The following is a 17,662-nucleotide window of genomic DNA, read 5'->3' on the forward strand; positions in this document are numbered from 1 at the left end:
TGGGAAAGGCTGGGTTATATCCAACCGGCACTGCTCAAGAGGATACCCCAAATAAATCCAGACTGGATTGTTCCATTCTCACCTTCTCACTCTTGTTATCGTTACAATCACTAGTTATGAATAAGCTGTGATTATTTTAATACCATCCACATTTTGTGTTCGTTTGTTTAAGTCCTCTGGAAAATCCAGCCAAGAATTCTTCAACAGTATATCCATTCCTAGCCCAGTAGAAGGTAAAATAATCCCAAAGCCTGACTTGATCCAAACCTTCTCTGTTTATAAATGTCTTCCATGGGAATCCTAGATGTTTGAGCCATTTGGAAGACTGTCTACTTTACCGTTATTGTTAGTGTATATTCATTCAGTCCTTTGAATTACTGTGGTACCAGGTAAAACAGATGGTTTGACCTTGGTTTTTGAATATAATCATGACGGAGTCCCACCATTTGAAATTCAACGCTTGTTTGAAAAAAAGTCACAATTGTTATCATAGTTTGCTCCAAAGTAGCAGGGACCAGAGGTAGCTGATGGGATTATTCCTTATATCCCCGGTTGGCTTGCATCTTCTTATAATAGTTTTCCGTCTCTTCTGCTTGCCCGTCTTTGTCCCCCATCGTTAAGCTAGGTGGTTTTCTCCGCAGGGTGGATTCCCGGCTGGAGGCCCCTAGAAGGCTTTCCCCGGGGCTGGTTTCTGCTGAAATCAAGGATGCACTCCCTCCCAGACCCACTGACACATTGATGGTGGCCACGCTGCCGTAACGGGCCTCCTCCTGTTCAATGTCGCTGACAGAGGAACCTGGTGAGACTCCGGCGCTTTTGGCAGGCCGGAACCCATGGTAATCTTTGCTCATCTCATTGAGCTCATAAGCATCTTGGCTATCTGGAGCTTTCTGGGTAGCCTTCCATTCCCAAGGGCCATTTCCAGAAGACAGATGTACGACTGGGTGGTGAGGGGCATGGGCATCAATGGTAACCACGCTGGAGCTGTCTCTTTCTGATGGAGAGCAGTACTGGGAGGAGTCAGAACTGGTGGAGGACGAAGATGTCTCTGAATGCTTGGGTGTCACCGATACCATCCCGGGCTGTTTGGACATGGCAATCACCTGCATGAGGCGCGGTGGATTGGCCACCCGTTGGGCGGCCCCCTTCTCAGCCATCATCATCCACTTGGCCCTCACAGCCGAGCTGCTTTTGGGTGAAATATTAGCACCGGCGTTCGCTTGACTTTCCTCAGGGATGTGGACCAGTTGAGTGGCCCTGGGTCTTGGCTGGATGAGGACCCGAGGACCCATAGAGGCACGCTCAGCTGTCCGAGCCTGGACGGTGGGGTACAAGGAAGGCGGGATATGATCCTCCTCTTCTCCAGCCAAGGAATCGGAGGCAACCCGCCTCGCCACCTCTTCTGCCAAGGTCATTCCACGGCCTTCCACTGATTTCTGTTTCCATTCAGTGATCAGCTGTTTAGATCGGGAGGCGTCCACCGGGACGTGAATGGTCATATGGCGGCGAGCAGGGTCATCCATTGAAGGGGTGCTGACCCGTGGTAACGTGTTGCTGAAGGTCACCATGTTTTCTTTGCCCATAGGGCTCCGGGGTGCCAAAAGGTCCACGTCAACGCTCGCCCGTTTCAAGCTCCCCAGCGAGTTCTTCTCGCGTGGCACTTGCCGGTTCATCCCTTCCAGTCGGGTCTGGGGGTTGAGCTCATCGGTGCTGACCGACTTATTCTGGTGATAAACGGAGTCATGCCCACGTTGCGTCAGGGCTCGGAGAGCATCCTTGGCAGGAGGGTGAGAGGGAGCCTTTTCTATTGGTGCCCGGAAGTTGCCCACTGCGTGATAGGCCTGTGTGTAGCAAGGAACATGGGGTAAAGATCTGAAAAAGCTCAGAGATGGATGGAAATAGACATTGTCCTGTTCCCTATTTTACATAAGTAAAACTTATTTGGTACAGCTCTCTGGGACTATATGTTATGGAGCCGAGGTGGCGCAGTGGTTAAATGCAGCACTGCAGGCTACTTCAGCTGACTGCTGTTCAGCAGTTCGGCGGTTCAAATCTCACCGGCTCAGGGTTGACTCAGCCTTCCATCCTTTCGAGGTGGGTAAAATGAGGACCCGGATTGTTGGGGGCAATATGCTGACTCTGTAAACCGCTTAGAGAGGGCTGAAAGCCCTATGAAGCGGTATATAAGTCTAACTGCTATTGCTATTGCTATTGCTATTGACCCAGCCTTCACAAGTAGTGATAAGACCTTCACTCGTGAATAAAACAAACCCCTTTTTATAACCGGGCAATAACAGTCTTTTATTCACATGGATAAACAAAAAAAAATCAAATGTACCGTATTTTTCGAAGTATAAGATGCACTTCCCCCCCTAAAAGAGGGTAAAAATGTGGGTGTGTTTTATACTTCAGAACATCTTATACTTCGGAACATCTTATACTCCAAAAAATACAGTAATTAGTCCGAACAAGCCTGAGTTTAGCCAAGAAATCTGAATTGCTTGTTGTATACTACAAACGGTTGTCTGCAACAACCGGCCACTCCCAAACCCCTCCTATTTATTTCCCAGCCAGGGAGGGGCTGGCTATCGCCTACGTCTGCCTCTCCCTGAGAGCCGGCTTATTGTTTTCCTTTGCTCTCCTCTCTTTTCCTCTCTGCAATATGCACATCTGGAATGGCCCCCATCTGTTCCTCCCCCTCACTCAGCTCAGGCCCCGAAGACAGCGGCCTCTCCACCTGGGGGGAGGATGGATGGCCCCAGCTCTGCTTCTGTCTCTGATGCTGTTTCTTTATCAGAGCCTTCCAAAGGCTCCGAAGCTGGCCCAGGCTATTCCTTGGCTTCCTCCTTGTTTGACTCTGCAGCTAGCTCTACTGGCTGCAACGTGGTATATAGGAGGAGAGTCTAGGGGAGAGTTAAAAGAGGGATCAGCCTAGACTCCCTAAGCAGCCTAACTCTCCTTGAACTCCATGGACCCTTATCTAACTCCAAGCAGGTGCTAACCATTAGTTGAGAAGGTTCCTGTGCTTTTTAGCAATACATCAGTTGAATTGGACCTTCACTTATGGACTCTGGTCTTTCCTGCCTCACATTATATCACTTAATGATATGGGGCAAAAGAGATGGCTGGATTCAGATAGTCCTCTGGTAACTTAAAGTTATAACAGATTCAGAAAAAGCTACTTATGACCTGGTTTTGAAGTTTTAAAATCCTCCCATTTTGGGCACTTGGCTCTCGTTTACTACCCTTTGAAGCACCCTGAAGTCACGTGACTGCAATTTATGAAAAGACAGGTACGAGTCGAGAGCATTTTAAGGAACTGCATTGCTGTTTGGTGGCAGCAGAGCCTCAGATAGAAAGTCCATACAGAGAGGAGTAAGGACAGCCAAGATTATAGGAAGCTCGCTTCCTGTCATTCAGGATACTGCTTATAAGCACGATGTGCTTAAAAGCTCAAATCATTGTTAGAGACACACACCTGTCATGGTCTATTTCTGTTGCCCCCCCCCTCTGGGAGGAGGTTTCGAAGTATTTCTACCAGATTCAATAACAGCCTTCTTCCCTATGCCATCCATCTGGTAAACTCACAAGATCTGCTTTTCTCGCCATGTAAATGTATACATTCTAACTAGACTGTGTTGTTTCTCTGTGTCATAAACATATGTGGGTATATGCATAATTTTGCATCGTTTATTTATTTATTTATGTAGTGTATATAGGAGGTGGTGACCCTTTGAGAGCTGTATGCACCAAATTTCATTTGAATCTAGGCCAATTAATGCACATTCGAAGTGGTAATATAGTTATTATTCTGTTCTATTCTGTTGTTCTGTTCTGTTCTTTTCTTTGCGTACTACTTTTACAGTGGTGGGTTTCAAAAAAATTTCGAACCTACTCTGTGGGTGTGGCTTCCTTTGTGGGAGTGGCTTGCTGGCCATGTGACCTGGTGGGAGTGGCTTGCCGGCCATGTGTTCTCTCTCTCTCTCTCTCTCTCTCTCTCTCTCTCTCTCTCTCTCTCTCTCTCTCTCTCCTTCCTTCCTTTTGTCTCTCTGTCCCTTTTTCTATAACTATATAACTATAACTATATTACAACACTTTTTTTCTTTCATCTCTCACTTTTTCTTTCTTTCTTTCTTCCTTTCTCTTTCTCTCTCTGTTTGAGTCTGTGTCAGTGTGGCCTGCTTTCCGGGTCCACTGGTGGAATCTCTTCTAACCGGTTGGGTAGATTTGACGAACCGGTTCTACCGAACTGGTGCGAACTGGTAGGAACCCACCTCTGTACTTTTAGTAAACAGGTGCCCTTCTGCTCCCTGCCCCTTCTTCCCTTGGCGCTTGGAAAGACAGGCACTTACCAAGTAAGCAGCAATGCCAGAACCAATCAGGAAGCCCACGTAAACATCAATAGGGTGGCTGCGGTACTGGGTGATCTGCGTCAAGCCACAGATGCCAGCTGCGATGGCGAAACCAAACACCAAGATTGGCTTGAGGAGCTTTGTGCTGTCTGAGATGATGGAGTTGAAATACATCTGTGGATGATAACGGAGACAGTCAGCTTTCCAGGGTAAACCAGACAGGAAACACTCCTAGATGAGCTACTTCTACTTTATTGTAAGGCTACACGAACAGATTCTTGCAAGTCTGAAAATACAAATTTCCCACCTGCCACGTTTAAATGATAGACCCAATTAAGAGAGCGGAGGTTTCTTCCTAAGTTACTTTCTTTGAACAATTTGTGGGCTCCTGCATTTCTTCTCTAATTGTCTCCTAGGCAGCACCTCTTCCCTTCTTTCCCTAACGGCATCTTGTGGCACGACAAAACCGCGCTCGACTAAGCCACGCCCGATTAAACTGCGTCGCTGACGTCATCAACAGGGCGACAACAGCGAGCGCAGAGAAAGAAGGGCGCTTTAAATAGCGCTTTGAAAGCAAGCCGATTCAACTTAAGGTAAGGGTTAGGTTTAGGGTTAGCTTTAGGGTTAGGTTTAGGTTAAGGGTTAGGGTTAGGTTTAGGGTTAGGTTAAGGGTTAGGATTAGGTTTAGGGTTAGGTTAAGGGTTAGGTTTAGGGTTAGGTTTAGGGTTAGGTTAAGGGTTAGGTTTAGGGTTAGGTTTAGGATTAGGTTTAGGGGGGTTATGTTTAGGGGTTAATTTTAGGTTTAGCGTTTACAGCGTGCTTCTGTCTCTGCGCTGTTGTCACGCTGTTGATGATGTCAGCTACGCGGTTTCGTCGAGCGCGGTTTAGTCGAACGCGGTTTTGTGGTGGAACCACGGCATCTATGTATTCCGTTGTAGACACATTATATAGCAACCCAATCGCTTATTATCTGGAACTTTCTGCTGGGTTGTGATTGGGACGTTACAGCTTTGCTGAGTACAGCCCAATCACACAGGGACACTGAGCAGCATATAATCAATTATGATCTTTTCACAACAATATGAAGTCACAGCTACCAATACTTTAGCTGGTGTTGGCCTTCATTTGCATCACGTTCTTCCTGAGAATCAAGGATGTCGCAGGATGGATGGATAGATGAAAAAAAACCAAACAACCGTAGGCTTGGGGTAGCTAATCTTTTCTGGACCGAGTGTGGTTTTTTAAAAAGGCAACTGGACTTCCTTTGTTTTTCCTTGAATGTAGAGGTTATACAATGTTATACAGACATGCGCAGCAAACTGCCATGCCTTAGTAACCGATTACCTCAAGTGTCTATGAGCTCACCTAATTAGCAGAGCCAGGCACTACCAGGAACTGTTGGGTTATGTGAGATTCAACCCTGGCTGGGATGGTCTTAGAGATTGACAAGGAGAACGTACCAATAAGATGCTGTTGCTACCTATGCTCTTGCTTTGCTTGTTGAAACTGTATAAAAGCCAAATAAACTCTGCGTAAGGCAGACAGACATTTTGGACACCTGCTGTGATGGGTTTCTGAGACCTACGCTTGAAGACGTTTCGCTTCTCATCCAAGAAAGCTCCTTCAGTTCTGACTAAATGGCAGAGAATGGAAGGATTTATGTTCCATAGCAATTGCAGTTAGACTTATATACCGCTTCATAGGGCTTTCGGCCCTCTCTAAGCGGTTTACAGAGTCAGCATATTGCCCCCAACAACAATCCGGGTCCTCATTTTACCCACCTCGGAAGGATGGAAGGCTGAGTCAACCCTGAGCCGGTGAGATTTGAACAGCCGAACTGCAGAACTGCAGTCAGCTGAAGTAGCCTGCAGTGCTGCATTTAACCACTGCGCCACCTCGGCTGCTTGGAGTCATCTGGTCGTTAGCACTCTTTCTGAGAGTCACTGAGGCCACTTGGAGGTTTATCTGTGCTCTCAGGATCACCTGAATATTGATTTGGGGGTGATTCTGATTTTGTTTTCAGTGACATGCAGGGGCAGGGACAAAGGGGAGCCGAGGTGGCGCAGTGGTTAAATGCAGCACTGCAGGCTACTTCAGCTGACTGCAGTTCTGCAGTTCGGCTGTTCAAATCTCACCGGCTCAGGGTTGACTCAGCCTTCCATCCTTCCGAGGTGGGTAAAATGAGGACCTGGATTGTTGGGGGCAATATGCTGACTCTGTAAACCGCTTAGAGAGGGCTGAAAGCCCTATGAAGCAGTATATAAGTCTAACTGCTATTGCTATTGCTATTCTGTTTGCAGTATCAAAGGGGAAAAAAATGAAATTTCATTTCATTTAGGTTTAAATGTAATTACAGTTCATTGCAGTTAATATGATTAAGCCCCAGTATGTCTTTAATAATCTTCTCTTTCTGTTGCATTAAAAACATAATTGCATCTTGGCTATTGGAGGCTTTGTTGGTCTTAAATAGCACTTCTCTATTCTACGACACGCAGGATTCTTAATGAGGCTGGTTTTTCCCGGTATTGACATTAACAAGTAAAACTCACGGATACATAGACGGCAGCAAATGCAGACAGGGTGGCATGCTGAGAAGGGAACGTTTTCCTGGAAGGGAGAAAGAAATGATACAAACATCCATGATCCATCTGCCGTCAGGAGACCTTAATTTCACAACACATTGACGAGTTCAACCAGAACTGCACTTAGGAAGAAGCACTTAGGCATTTCTTAAAACTTTCTGCTCTCCAGACCCCTTCCCAATTTCAAAAATTACGGTGGACTCTTAAAAAGCCTTTGTTGGGTTATATTTAATGACTCTTATCATATTAAAAATTAAAACTGACCCATTCACAGAATATATACGGGCTCATGTAAAAATTAGCAATGTTAAACCCATTCAGGTAGTCCTTGAGTTATGATGGCAATTGGGACTGGGATCGTCCCTAAATGATGCAGTCATCTTTATACAATGTCATATGACTGCATCACTTTGTAACAGAAATTCAGGCAGTTCCTGTTGTTGTCATAAGACCAAGACATAGCAATAGCACTTAGACTTATATACCGCTTCACAGTGCTTTACAGCCCTCTCAAAGTGGTTTTACAGAGTCAGCCTATTGCCCCAAACAATCTGGGTCCTTATTTTATCCATCTTGGAAGGATGGAAGCCTGAGTCAACCTTGAGGCTGGTGAGATTGGAACTGCCAAATTGCAGGCAGCCAGCAGAAGTAGCCTGCAGTACTGCACTCTAACCACTGCGCCACCATGGCTATTAATGCCAGTCATTAAGCGGGAAGTTAAAAGCAAAGGGGAAAACAAGTACATCCTACCTATATGTCCCAACTTTATAAGTACAGCAGAATGAGACAGTAAATCTAGAGGTAGCAACATAGATTATTATTGTGCTACTAGTGTTCAATCATCATAATAATTATCAACTATGGAAGCAGAAACTAGTATGTCCTCAATTTACAACAGTTCGTTTAAAGTTACAACAGCATTGAAAAAAGTGACTTATGACTGTTTTCACAGTTATGACCTTTGCAGCATCCCCATGAACATGTGATCAAAATTCAGATGCTTGGCAACTGATTTATATTTATGACAATTGCAAGGGTCATGTGCTTATTTTTTGCAACCTTCTGGCTAGCAAAGTGAAGGAGGAAGCCAGCCACTTAGCAACTGGGTTACTAACTTGTCAACTGCAGTGCTTCACTTAACAACTAAGGCAAAAAGGTTATAAAATGGGGCAAATCTCACTTAACAAATGTCTCACTTAACAACATAATTTTTGGGTTCTATTGGGGTTGTAAGTTGAGCACTACCTGTACAAGGGACTATATACTCTAGTGGCCTGCTGCAAAAATGTTTATTTAAGAAAGAAATCCTAACTAGGGGCATTAACATCTGTTTTTAATATCTTAGTACCTAAGATAATGACAGGAAATGACAAGAAAGAAGCACAATACAATTCTAACAGTAAATTTTCAAATAACCGTCAAATTCTCCCCAAAAATTGACGCAAATTTTCTAAGAAACTGTGGTTGACAATATTGTTGTGATAGTAAGTGATCAACTGAGGTAAGCTTGAACGACTGACATGTATTTATTTATTAAATGTATATGCTGCCCACCATGCTCTCCAGAGTGACTCTGGGTGGACTATAGACAGAAGTTATAACAACTTTTAATTAGAAATAACCTGCAAAAGCTGGTTTCCATAGCAGTTGTAAAACAAAGGTAGGTGGACTCACCTGGCTGAGAGAATAGCATGCTGGTCTTGACCTGAGCAGATATCTTGAGTGATGTAAGGGTTGGACTCACAGGAGATAGCCAAAAGAGTATAGTTGGGCTTACAGACGGTCAGGAAGAAAGGGGCGTGGTATCCTGTGGCTAATTGGATGACATCGGTCACCAGGGCTGTGGCACAGAGGCCAAAGACGTGAACACCTGAAGCGGGGGAGCAAATTCAAGTCAGGTTAGGGCCTGGGAGTGGTAGAATGAATGAAAGGACAAGAGTAAGGATGGGTCCTTGGTAAAGAATGTGCAAAAGAGACAAATCAAGCCAAAGAATGGGAACAAAAAGACCAATGTATCTCCTCCACCAGCAATCAGCATCTAGATAAGCTTAGAGTAACACCAAAATTAACACCAAACTAGCGATCAAGAAATAAACAATACCCCAATCAAGGAAGCAAACAGCCCAATCACAGAACCTCCAAGATCACCAACACCGACAGGGCAAGCCACTAGAACAGGGGTGTCAAACTCAAGGCCCGTAGCCCAGATCCGGCCCATGGGAGGCTTAGATCCGGCCCACAGGGCTGCCCTGGAAACAACGAAGGACCAGCCCACAGTGCCTCTGCCAGCAAAAAAGCAGCCCACCCGAGTTCTGTTTTCGCTGGCAGATGGTTGCAGGAGGCCGTCACAGCCGAAAACGGAGCTCGGGAGCCCATTTTCACTGGCGGAGCACTCGGGCCACCACAGGCGCCCCTGACGTTAGTGGCATCAAGCTGGCCATGCCCCCTGGCCACGCCCACCCCGGGCCCCCAAAGTCAAACACAACCCTGAGCAGATATATTAAGTGATGAAATGAAATGGAGTTTGACATCCCTGCACTAGAATCAGTGGTGGGTTCCGGCTGGTACAGGTGTACCGGTGGCAGCTGGGAGCAGCAGCCACCGTACCGGAACGGTGTTTTGGTGGGCCCACCCGCCCACGTTCCTTACCCGTCTTTAAGCCAACCAGGCCATTTGTGCATGTACACGCAGCGTACGGCACCTGCGCGATCTCCGCCGAGCAGCTGGAGCGTCGCAGGGTGGTGGGTGGTCGCAGTGCATGTGACCGAGGTGGACACCTGGCCTCATTGCAGCGTACCGGTTGCGACGGGATCTGGAACCCACCACTGACTAGAATGTAAACTGGGAGCAAATCCCGCTGCCTACTAGCACTGATGATGTTACCTAGTTTGGAAATCTGGCTGAGAAAAGAATCCACTGCTTTTCAATGGCAACAAGCAAAGAAGTGTGTTTCCAATCAACAATGTTGATTCGAAGCAGCAGTGCGAGACTCTCTGTATTCATTTTCTATTTTTATCTCTCTCTTTTTCAATTTTTTAATTTGGAATCTGCTGGAGGGAAAAAACTTTGGTACGCCAACACTCTGTCTCTCTGACTCAGGGAGACAGGTAGTCCTCAACTTACGGCCATTCACTTCAAAGTTACAACAGGCCTGAAAAAGGTGACTCACAATCTGTCCTCCCACTCATGACCATTGCAACGTCCCCACAGTTATGGGATCAAAATCTGGGCACTTGGCAATCGGTATGTATTTATGACAATCGTAGCACCTTGCGAGGGTTCTGTGTTCTCTATTTATCACCTTCCCAGGAGGCTTCTGACAAACAGTCAACGGGGGGAGATGGATTCACTTAATGACTGCATGATTCACTTAGCAGCCGCAGCAAAAAGGTTGTTAAATCAGGCAGAGAATTTCCAGTCCCAATCATGGTTGTAAATTGAGGATTACCTGTATATAGCTGAAGGAGGGCCTAAGTTTGGGGTGTTAAATTCAAGGCACGGGGGCCGGACCTGGCCTGCAGGATGTTTAGATCTGGCCACAGGGCCGTCCTGGAAACAGCGAAGGACTGGTTCGTGGTGCCTCTGCCAGTGAAAATGGGCTGGTAAACTCCATTTTCAGCTGCGGCGGCCTCCTGCAACCTTCTGCCAGTGAAAATGGAGCTCGGGAGGGCCGCCCACGGCCCTCCCGAATTCCATTTTCACTGGCAGACGGTTGCAGGAGGCCATCGCAGCTGAAAACGGAGTTCACCAGCCCGTTTTTGCTGGCAGAGTAGTTGGGCTACCATTGGCGTCCCCGACACAAGTGACATTGAGTTAGCCACGCCCCCGGTTACCCCCCCCCCCAAGGTCAAACCCAACCCTGATGCGGCCTTCAATGAAATTGAGTTTAACCCCCCTGTCCTAGGTTTAAGTTTTATTAAACTAGAGACCCTGGGGTGGTGAAAAAAAGCCAAGATGCCAGCTTCAACGGTGTGGTTGTGGCACCATTAGGACATTTGATTGCAAAAAGAGGAAGAGTGGAAACAGGCTTACCCACAAACCGGACCGTCCTGCGGAGAAAAGAGTTGAAATTGCAACCGCCGGCATTTATGCTGCCTTCAGTATTGCTACGGCCCTTCATCTTTGACTGCAAGCAATACACGATGCCTTCGCCCACCATGATCTGCCAAGCAAAGCAGCAGCGTCAGACGCCAGGTCCTTCCTTCCACCCTGCCTGCCTTGGACTCTCTGCCTCTCTATTTGAGGATGGACTTTAACTCCCAGAATTCCCCAGTCAGCAATCAGGAATTCGATGGTCCCATGGATGCTCTCAATCCCATTAACTGTTTAACTGCCGCACAACCAGTGGTGGGTTGCAGGCGGTACGCCCCGGTATGGGTGTACCGGAGCCTGTCCGGAGCACCCGGGTACTGTTCCGGTATGGTGCTCCAGAGGACCCACCTGCCCGCCCGAGCTCCTTATCTGTCCTTATCTATCTGAGCCGAGGTGGCGCAGTGGGTAGAGTGCAGTACTGCAGGCCACTTCATCTGACTGCTATATACAGTTCAGCGGTTCAAATCTCACCGGCTCAGGGTTGACTCAGCCTTCCATTCTTCCGAGGTGGGTAAAATGAGGAGCCAGATTGTGGGGGCGATATGCTGACTCTGTAAACCGCTTAGAGAGGGCTGAAAGCCCTATGAAGCGGTATATAAGTCTAACTGCTATTGCTAACTGCTATTGCTTTAAGCCTTTGGCATTTCCGCACAAGCGCATGGTGCGTACAGCGCCTGCACAACACTCCCCTGAGCAGCTGGAGCATCGCAGAGGCTTGCGGAGGTGTCGCAGGCAGGTATGATGCATGCGCGCACCACACGCGTCCATGTGGGCAACGCCGGGCCTGTTCCAACCATACTGGTTGGAATGGGATCCAGAACCCACCACTGTGCACAATCCTCATTTCTGGTCTATAGGATCTTCCTCGGAGCTTCTCCTGGTGGACCAAATGCACTTTCTGACCAGCAATCCAATTCAGGAAGGCCGAATAAGACAGAAGAACTAAGCAGAGGACTCTTGCTTTCAAGCTCATATAGTGAGCATTTGCCAGTCACTGTTGGAAACGGTGGGATTAATGGGGTTTGGGAATCTATCCAGCAGAATCCGTATGTCACCTTCCTCCAGCCAGCCCTCTACCAGATGCCTTGGGGCTTTAACTCCCAGATGGTGACTAGGAATTGTAGTCCCAAACCATGTGGATAGTCCCTGTTGGAGAAGGTTGCTTTGTGTTCCTGAGGGAACTGTATTGGGGGGACGTGGGGAGAAAGACAGCTGTTAATGATTTGGTGAGAGAGTGAGACTTTGATCACAAAGGATCAGACACCATTTTGAATCCCTTCCTCTTCTGTAGTCACCCCAGAGAACTTGCCATTTTGGATATGAGTTTTCCGATCAGCAAACAGGATGAAATGTCTGAACCGAGAGCCAATGTGGAGTACCGGTTAAGGTGCCTAGACTAGTGTTTCTCAATCTTGGCAACTTTAAGTTGTGTGGATTTCAGCTCCCAGAATTCTCCAGTCAACATGCTTGCTGGAGAATTCTGGGAATTCTCAGGATTCTTAAAGTTCTCCCCACAATACAATACAATAGCAGAGTTGGAAGGGACCTTGGAGGTCTTCTAGTCCAACCCCCTGCCTAGGCAGGAAACCCTATACTGTTTCAGACAAATGGCTATCCAACATCTTCTTAAAGACTTCCAGTGTTGGGGCATTCACAACTTCTGGAGGCAAGCCGTTCCACTGATTAATTATTTTAACTGTCAGGAAATTTCTCCTCAGTTCTAAGTTGCTTCTCTCCTTGATTAGTTTCCACCCATTGCTTCTTGTTCTACACTCAGGTGCCTTGGAGAATAATTTGACTCCCTCTTCTTTGTGGCAACCCCTGAGATATTGGAAGACTGCTATCATGTCTCCCCTAGTCCTTCTTTTCATTAAACTAGACATACCCAGTTCCTGCAACTATTCTTCATATGTTTTAGTTTCCAGTCTCCTAATCATCTTTGTTGCTCTTCTCTGCACTCTGTCAGCCTCTGCTTCGCTACCGCTTTTCGGCTGCCATTGAAATGGGGAGGGGGGGCATGGTATTTGGGTAGGGAATCATAATGTACTGGAGGAGTGTTGTTAGGAGTTATTCTGTCCATCTCTCTGCGCATGTGGAAGAAGAGAGTTTCCCGCCAAGGCCAACTGTCGGCATTCCAACCTGATGATGCTTTTTGAAGACATCTCCCACCTGACGGATGGCTGAATTATTATTGGACTATGAACTGGGGTGCCAAGGGGAGGGGATTGAATTATACATGATATCTATTGCTTTCGCGCTTTTTTACTCAGACTCAGCTTTGCTTTGCTTCTCATCGTTTGTAATTAGTAAAAGTACACTTAATTCTAAAGCATGGAGTTGAGTGGTTTCTTTCTTGATTATTAAACGAAGGAGCACCTGACACACTCTTTCTAGAGTCTCCACATCTTTTCTACATCGTGGCGACCAAAACTGAATGCAGGATTCCAAGTGTGGCCTTACCAAGGCATTATGAAGTGGTATTAACACTTCATGTGATCTTGATTCTATCCCCTTTACACATCTTAAAATTGACAAGGTTGGGCAATACTGTGCTACACTAAAAGCAAGATACTGTGAGTTCTACTCCTCCCTGAGCAGAGGTGTCCCTAGGGAGTGGGCGGCATACAAATCTTATTAAAGTTGCAAAGTTGGTATTCAGCCAGTTCAGACAGGTTCACTTGAACCGGTAGTGGAAATTGTGGGTGGGCCTGCCCTGGCTCTGCCACCCTGGCTCTATGCCACCCTAATTAAGCACGTGTTTGAGGCCAGGCACATGCGTGGAAAATGCGCACAGGGCAAACTGGTGGTAAGGAAATGTGCAGCCCATCGCTGACTCCCTGAGGCATGGAAGTCAACTGGGCCTTTGGACTAGTCTCACCCTCTCAACCTAACCCACCCTGCATTGTAGTTGTTGAAAAAAACAAGAAGAGACAGCATTGTGTATACTATCTTGAGTTGTACAAGATAAAGCCAGGTTACAAATCCAATACATAAAAGAGGAGGAGAGAAATGTACCATGGCACAAGAATCAGTTTGGTGTAATGGCTAAGGTGCTAGCTAGAAGCCAGGAGATTGCGAGTTCTAGATTTAGACGTGAAAACTGGCTGCGTGACTTTGAGCCAATCCTCAGGAGATTGTGAGCTCTACAGAGTTTATGCTTCAAAGCTGGCTGGGTAACCTTGGACCACTCACCCTTACAGATTATTCCAGATTAACAAAGTTTGAAGGGACCTTGTAGGTCATTTAATCCCTCTCCCCCTCAAGCAGGAGACCCTACACCATTTCTGACAGATGGCAGTCCAGTCTTTTTTCGCAAGCCTCCAGTGATGAAGGCAACTTTCAAAGGCAACTTCTGTTCCATTGGTTGATTGTTCTCACTGTCAGAAAGTTCCTCTTTGTTTCTAGGTTGAATCTCTCCTTGGTCAGTTTCCATCCATTATTCCTTGTCTGGCCTTTGGAAAATAGCTTGACCCTCCCCTCCTCTCTGTGGCAGCCGCTCAAATATTGGAACACTCTCTCACTCACTCCAACCCACCTCACAAGGTTGTTGCTGTTGTTGAGAAAATATGAGGGGGGGGGTATTAGGCAGGTTCACCACCTTGAGTTATTGATACAAATAATAAAGGCAGGATATAAACAAAGAAATGATACTCACAGACGCCGCGGGGGCTGCAAACGCCAAGCTTAGCAGCATCAGCAAAGGAATCATTTCTTCATTGCTTTCCACGTAGGGCATGGAAAGGGCTCGGTCGTAACACTGGAAGCCCACCTTGGCTGGCCTGAAGAGGTCTGTCAGCTCCAGGAAGTAGAGAGTCACGATGGAGGAAGCGACGATAGGCAACTGGAGGCCGGAAGTAAGCAAAGAGATTGAGCCAGGGCAAAGAGTGGAAGAATAAAGTCTGTGCTAATGAGCCACCACATCTGGGAGCTGAAAGGAAATGGGTTTTTTTTTTCAACATTCACCCTTAAACTAGGATGCCCAGCTTAAACCTTTGAGCCACCTGATCCTCCATCTTCCTCCAGTTCTTGAGGCAGGGGGTAATGGGTAATAGCACTAGCATTTATTTATTTATTTATTTATTTATTTATTTATTTATTTATTTATTTATTTATTTATTTATTTATTCATTCATTTATTTATTTATTATTTATTTATTTATTTATTATTTATTATTTATTTATTATTTATTATTATTTATTTATTTATTATTTATTTATTTATTTATTATTTATATTTTATTTATTTATTTATTTATTTATTATTCATTTATTTATTTATTAGACTTATATACCGCTTCACAGGGCTTCACAGCCAGTGGTGGGTTTCAAAAAAATTTCGAACATACTCTGTGGGTGTGGCCTCCTTTGTGGGAGTGGCTTACCGGCCATGTGACCTGGTGGGAGCGGCTTGCCAGCCATGTCTTTTCTCTCTCTCTCTCTCTCTCTCTCTCTCTCTCTCTCTCTCTCTCCTTCCTTTTGTCTCTCTGTCCCTTTTTCCTTTTTTTCTTTCATCTCTCTCTCACTTTTTCTTTCTTTCTTTCTTTCTTCCTTCCTTCCTTCCTTCCTTTCTCTTTCTCTCTCTGTGTGAGTTTGTGTGTGTGTGTGTGTGTGTGTGTGTGTGTGTGTGTGTCAGTGGTGGGTTTCAAAAAAATTTGGAACCTCTTCTGTAGGTGTGGCCTGCTTTCTGGTGGAACCTCTTCTAACCGGTTCAGTAGATTTGACGAACTGGTTCTACCAAACTGGTGCGAACTAGTAGGAACCCACCTCTGTTCACAGCCCTCTCTAAGCGGTTTACAGAGTCAGCCTATTGCCCCCAACAATCGGGGTCCTCATTTTACCCACCTCGGAAGGATGGAAGGCTGAGTCAACTTTGAGCCAGTTAGATTTGAACTGCCAAACTGTAGCTAGCAGTCAGCTGAAGTCGCTTGCAGTGCTGCACTCTAAACACTGCGCCACCCCGGCTAATGATAAGGAAACCATTAATATTTTTTGGGGTCCTTACCTCGACAAAGTAGAAGCAGGGAAGAAGCGTCATGCTGTCCTTGGGAGGTTTTGCTTTGTCCTTAGCAGAGATCATGGTGTCAGCAGTGGGATTTATAGGAAGAGGTGGGCAGGGCGTGGGAACGAAAGCCCCAGCTCAGCTTCTGTTAGGAGACAAGATAAATAGCTATAGATAGGAAGGAACTGCTACAATGGCAGATGACAGAACCAGAAGTAGGATTCTACAAAGGCCCAAACAAACATACTATATTATAGCAATAGCAATAGCAGTTAGACTTATATACCGCTTCATAGGGCTTTCAGCCCTCTCTAAGCGGTTTACAGAGTCAGCATATTGCCCCCAACAACAATCCGGGTCCTCATTTTACCCACCTCGGAAGGATGGAAGGCTGAGTCAACCCTGAGCCGGTGAGATTTGAACAGCCGAACTGCAGAACTGCAGTCAGCTGAAGTAGCCTGCAGTGCTGCATTTAACCACTGCGCCACCTCGGCTCCTCCTCCTGTCCTACAACACCTTCCTACAGAGCCTCCATTTTTATCCTCAAGAGACTGTGTGCGCGCACCTGTTGCAGTTTGCAAAGTAGGGAGAGGAAGGGGAAATGTCTTTGAAGTTTCTAAGGAGCAGGGATAAGGGTTTATGGGAGGGGGGGAATGTCCATAAAGTTAAGATAATGTCTTTCCCCTGAAAGCCTGCTCTTTTTTACAGGTGCTGTTCGAAGGATGCACACATACAGGTAGTCGAGTTATGGTCATAATTAAGCCCCATGTTTGTAAGTAATGGTTGGAAAGAGTGGCCTAGTGGTGAAAGTGCTCACCTCCCACTTGGAAGATTGAGAGTTCAATCCTAGATTGTGGCAAATGTTTCTCTCTCAGGGAACAAAGAGAAAATATCTGCTGTGAACTTCACGTGGCATCAGGAAGGGCAACTGGCCAGTAAATTCTCAGCATCATCCTGTCACCCCAACTCTACCCTGAATTAAGGATTACAGGGTTGTCCAAGGGAAGTTGTTTTGTTATGGTTGTAAAGCAGGTCATCATGGCAAATCTAAGGTGGCGCAGTGGAGAGCCAAGGTGGCGCAGTGGTTAAATGCAGCACTGCAGGCTACTGCTAGATCAGCAGTTCAGCGGTTCAAATCTCACCGGCTCAGGGTTGACTCAGCCTTCCATCCTTCCGAGGTGGGTAAAATGAGAACCCAGATTGTTGGGGGCAATATGCTGACTCTCTGTAAACCGCTTAGAGAGGGCTGAAAGCCCTATGAAGCGGTATATAAGTCTACTGCTATTGCTATTGCTATCTAGACAGTATCACCCTGCCTAGCAGAGAGACCACCCTGCCAACCAAAGTACATATAGTCAAGGCTATGGTTTTCCCAGCTGCAATGTATGGCTGTGAAAGTTGGACCACAAGAAAAGCTGAGCACCAAATAATTGAGGCCTTTGGATGCTGGAGAAAACTCCTGCGAGTCCCTTGGACTGCAAGGCAATCAAGCCAGTCAGTCCTAGAAGAGATCAACCCTGACTGCTCTTTAGAAGGCCAGATCCTGAAGATGCAACTTAAAATACTTTGGCCACCTAATGAGAAGGACTCACTGGAGAAGAACCTAATGCTGGAAACAATTGAGGGCAAAAGAAGAA

The 17,662-nt window shown here is 46.4% G+C and overlaps 1 protein-coding gene across 2 annotated transcripts; it reads right to left on the reverse strand.

The window, feature by feature from the left end:
• Positions 1-533: 533 nt before the first annotated feature.
• On the reverse strand, positions 534-16,103 carry PLPPR3 (phospholipid phosphatase related 3). 2 transcript variants are annotated; one of them, XM_032233941.1, is made up of 9 exons: positions 16,029-16,103; positions 14,682-14,867; positions 10,967-11,096; positions 8,609-8,804; positions 6,889-6,959; positions 6,541-6,562; positions 4,830-4,848; positions 4,353-4,580; positions 534-1,841 (listed from the first exon to the last, which is right to left on the reverse strand). In XM_032233941.1, the coding sequence occupies exons 1-9, from the start codon at positions 16,101-16,103 to the stop codon at positions 534-536; spliced, it is 2,235 nt and encodes a 744-aa protein (XP_032089832.1). The 2 variants fall into 2 exon arrangements, with proteins under 2 accessions (XP_032089832.1, XP_032089842.1); XM_032233951.1 differs by lacking the exons at positions 4,830-4,848; positions 6,541-6,562 and having other exon boundaries at positions 4,353-4,526; positions 6,902-6,959.
• Between the last annotated feature and the right edge of the window lie 1,559 nt (positions 16,104-17,662).

This window comes from Thamnophis elegans, chromosome 1 (assembly GCF_009769535.1).
Source record: "Thamnophis elegans isolate rThaEle1 chromosome 1, rThaEle1.pri, whole genome shotgun sequence".
Classification (NCBI taxonomy): Eukaryota; Metazoa; Chordata; class Lepidosauria; order Squamata; family Colubridae; genus Thamnophis; species Thamnophis elegans.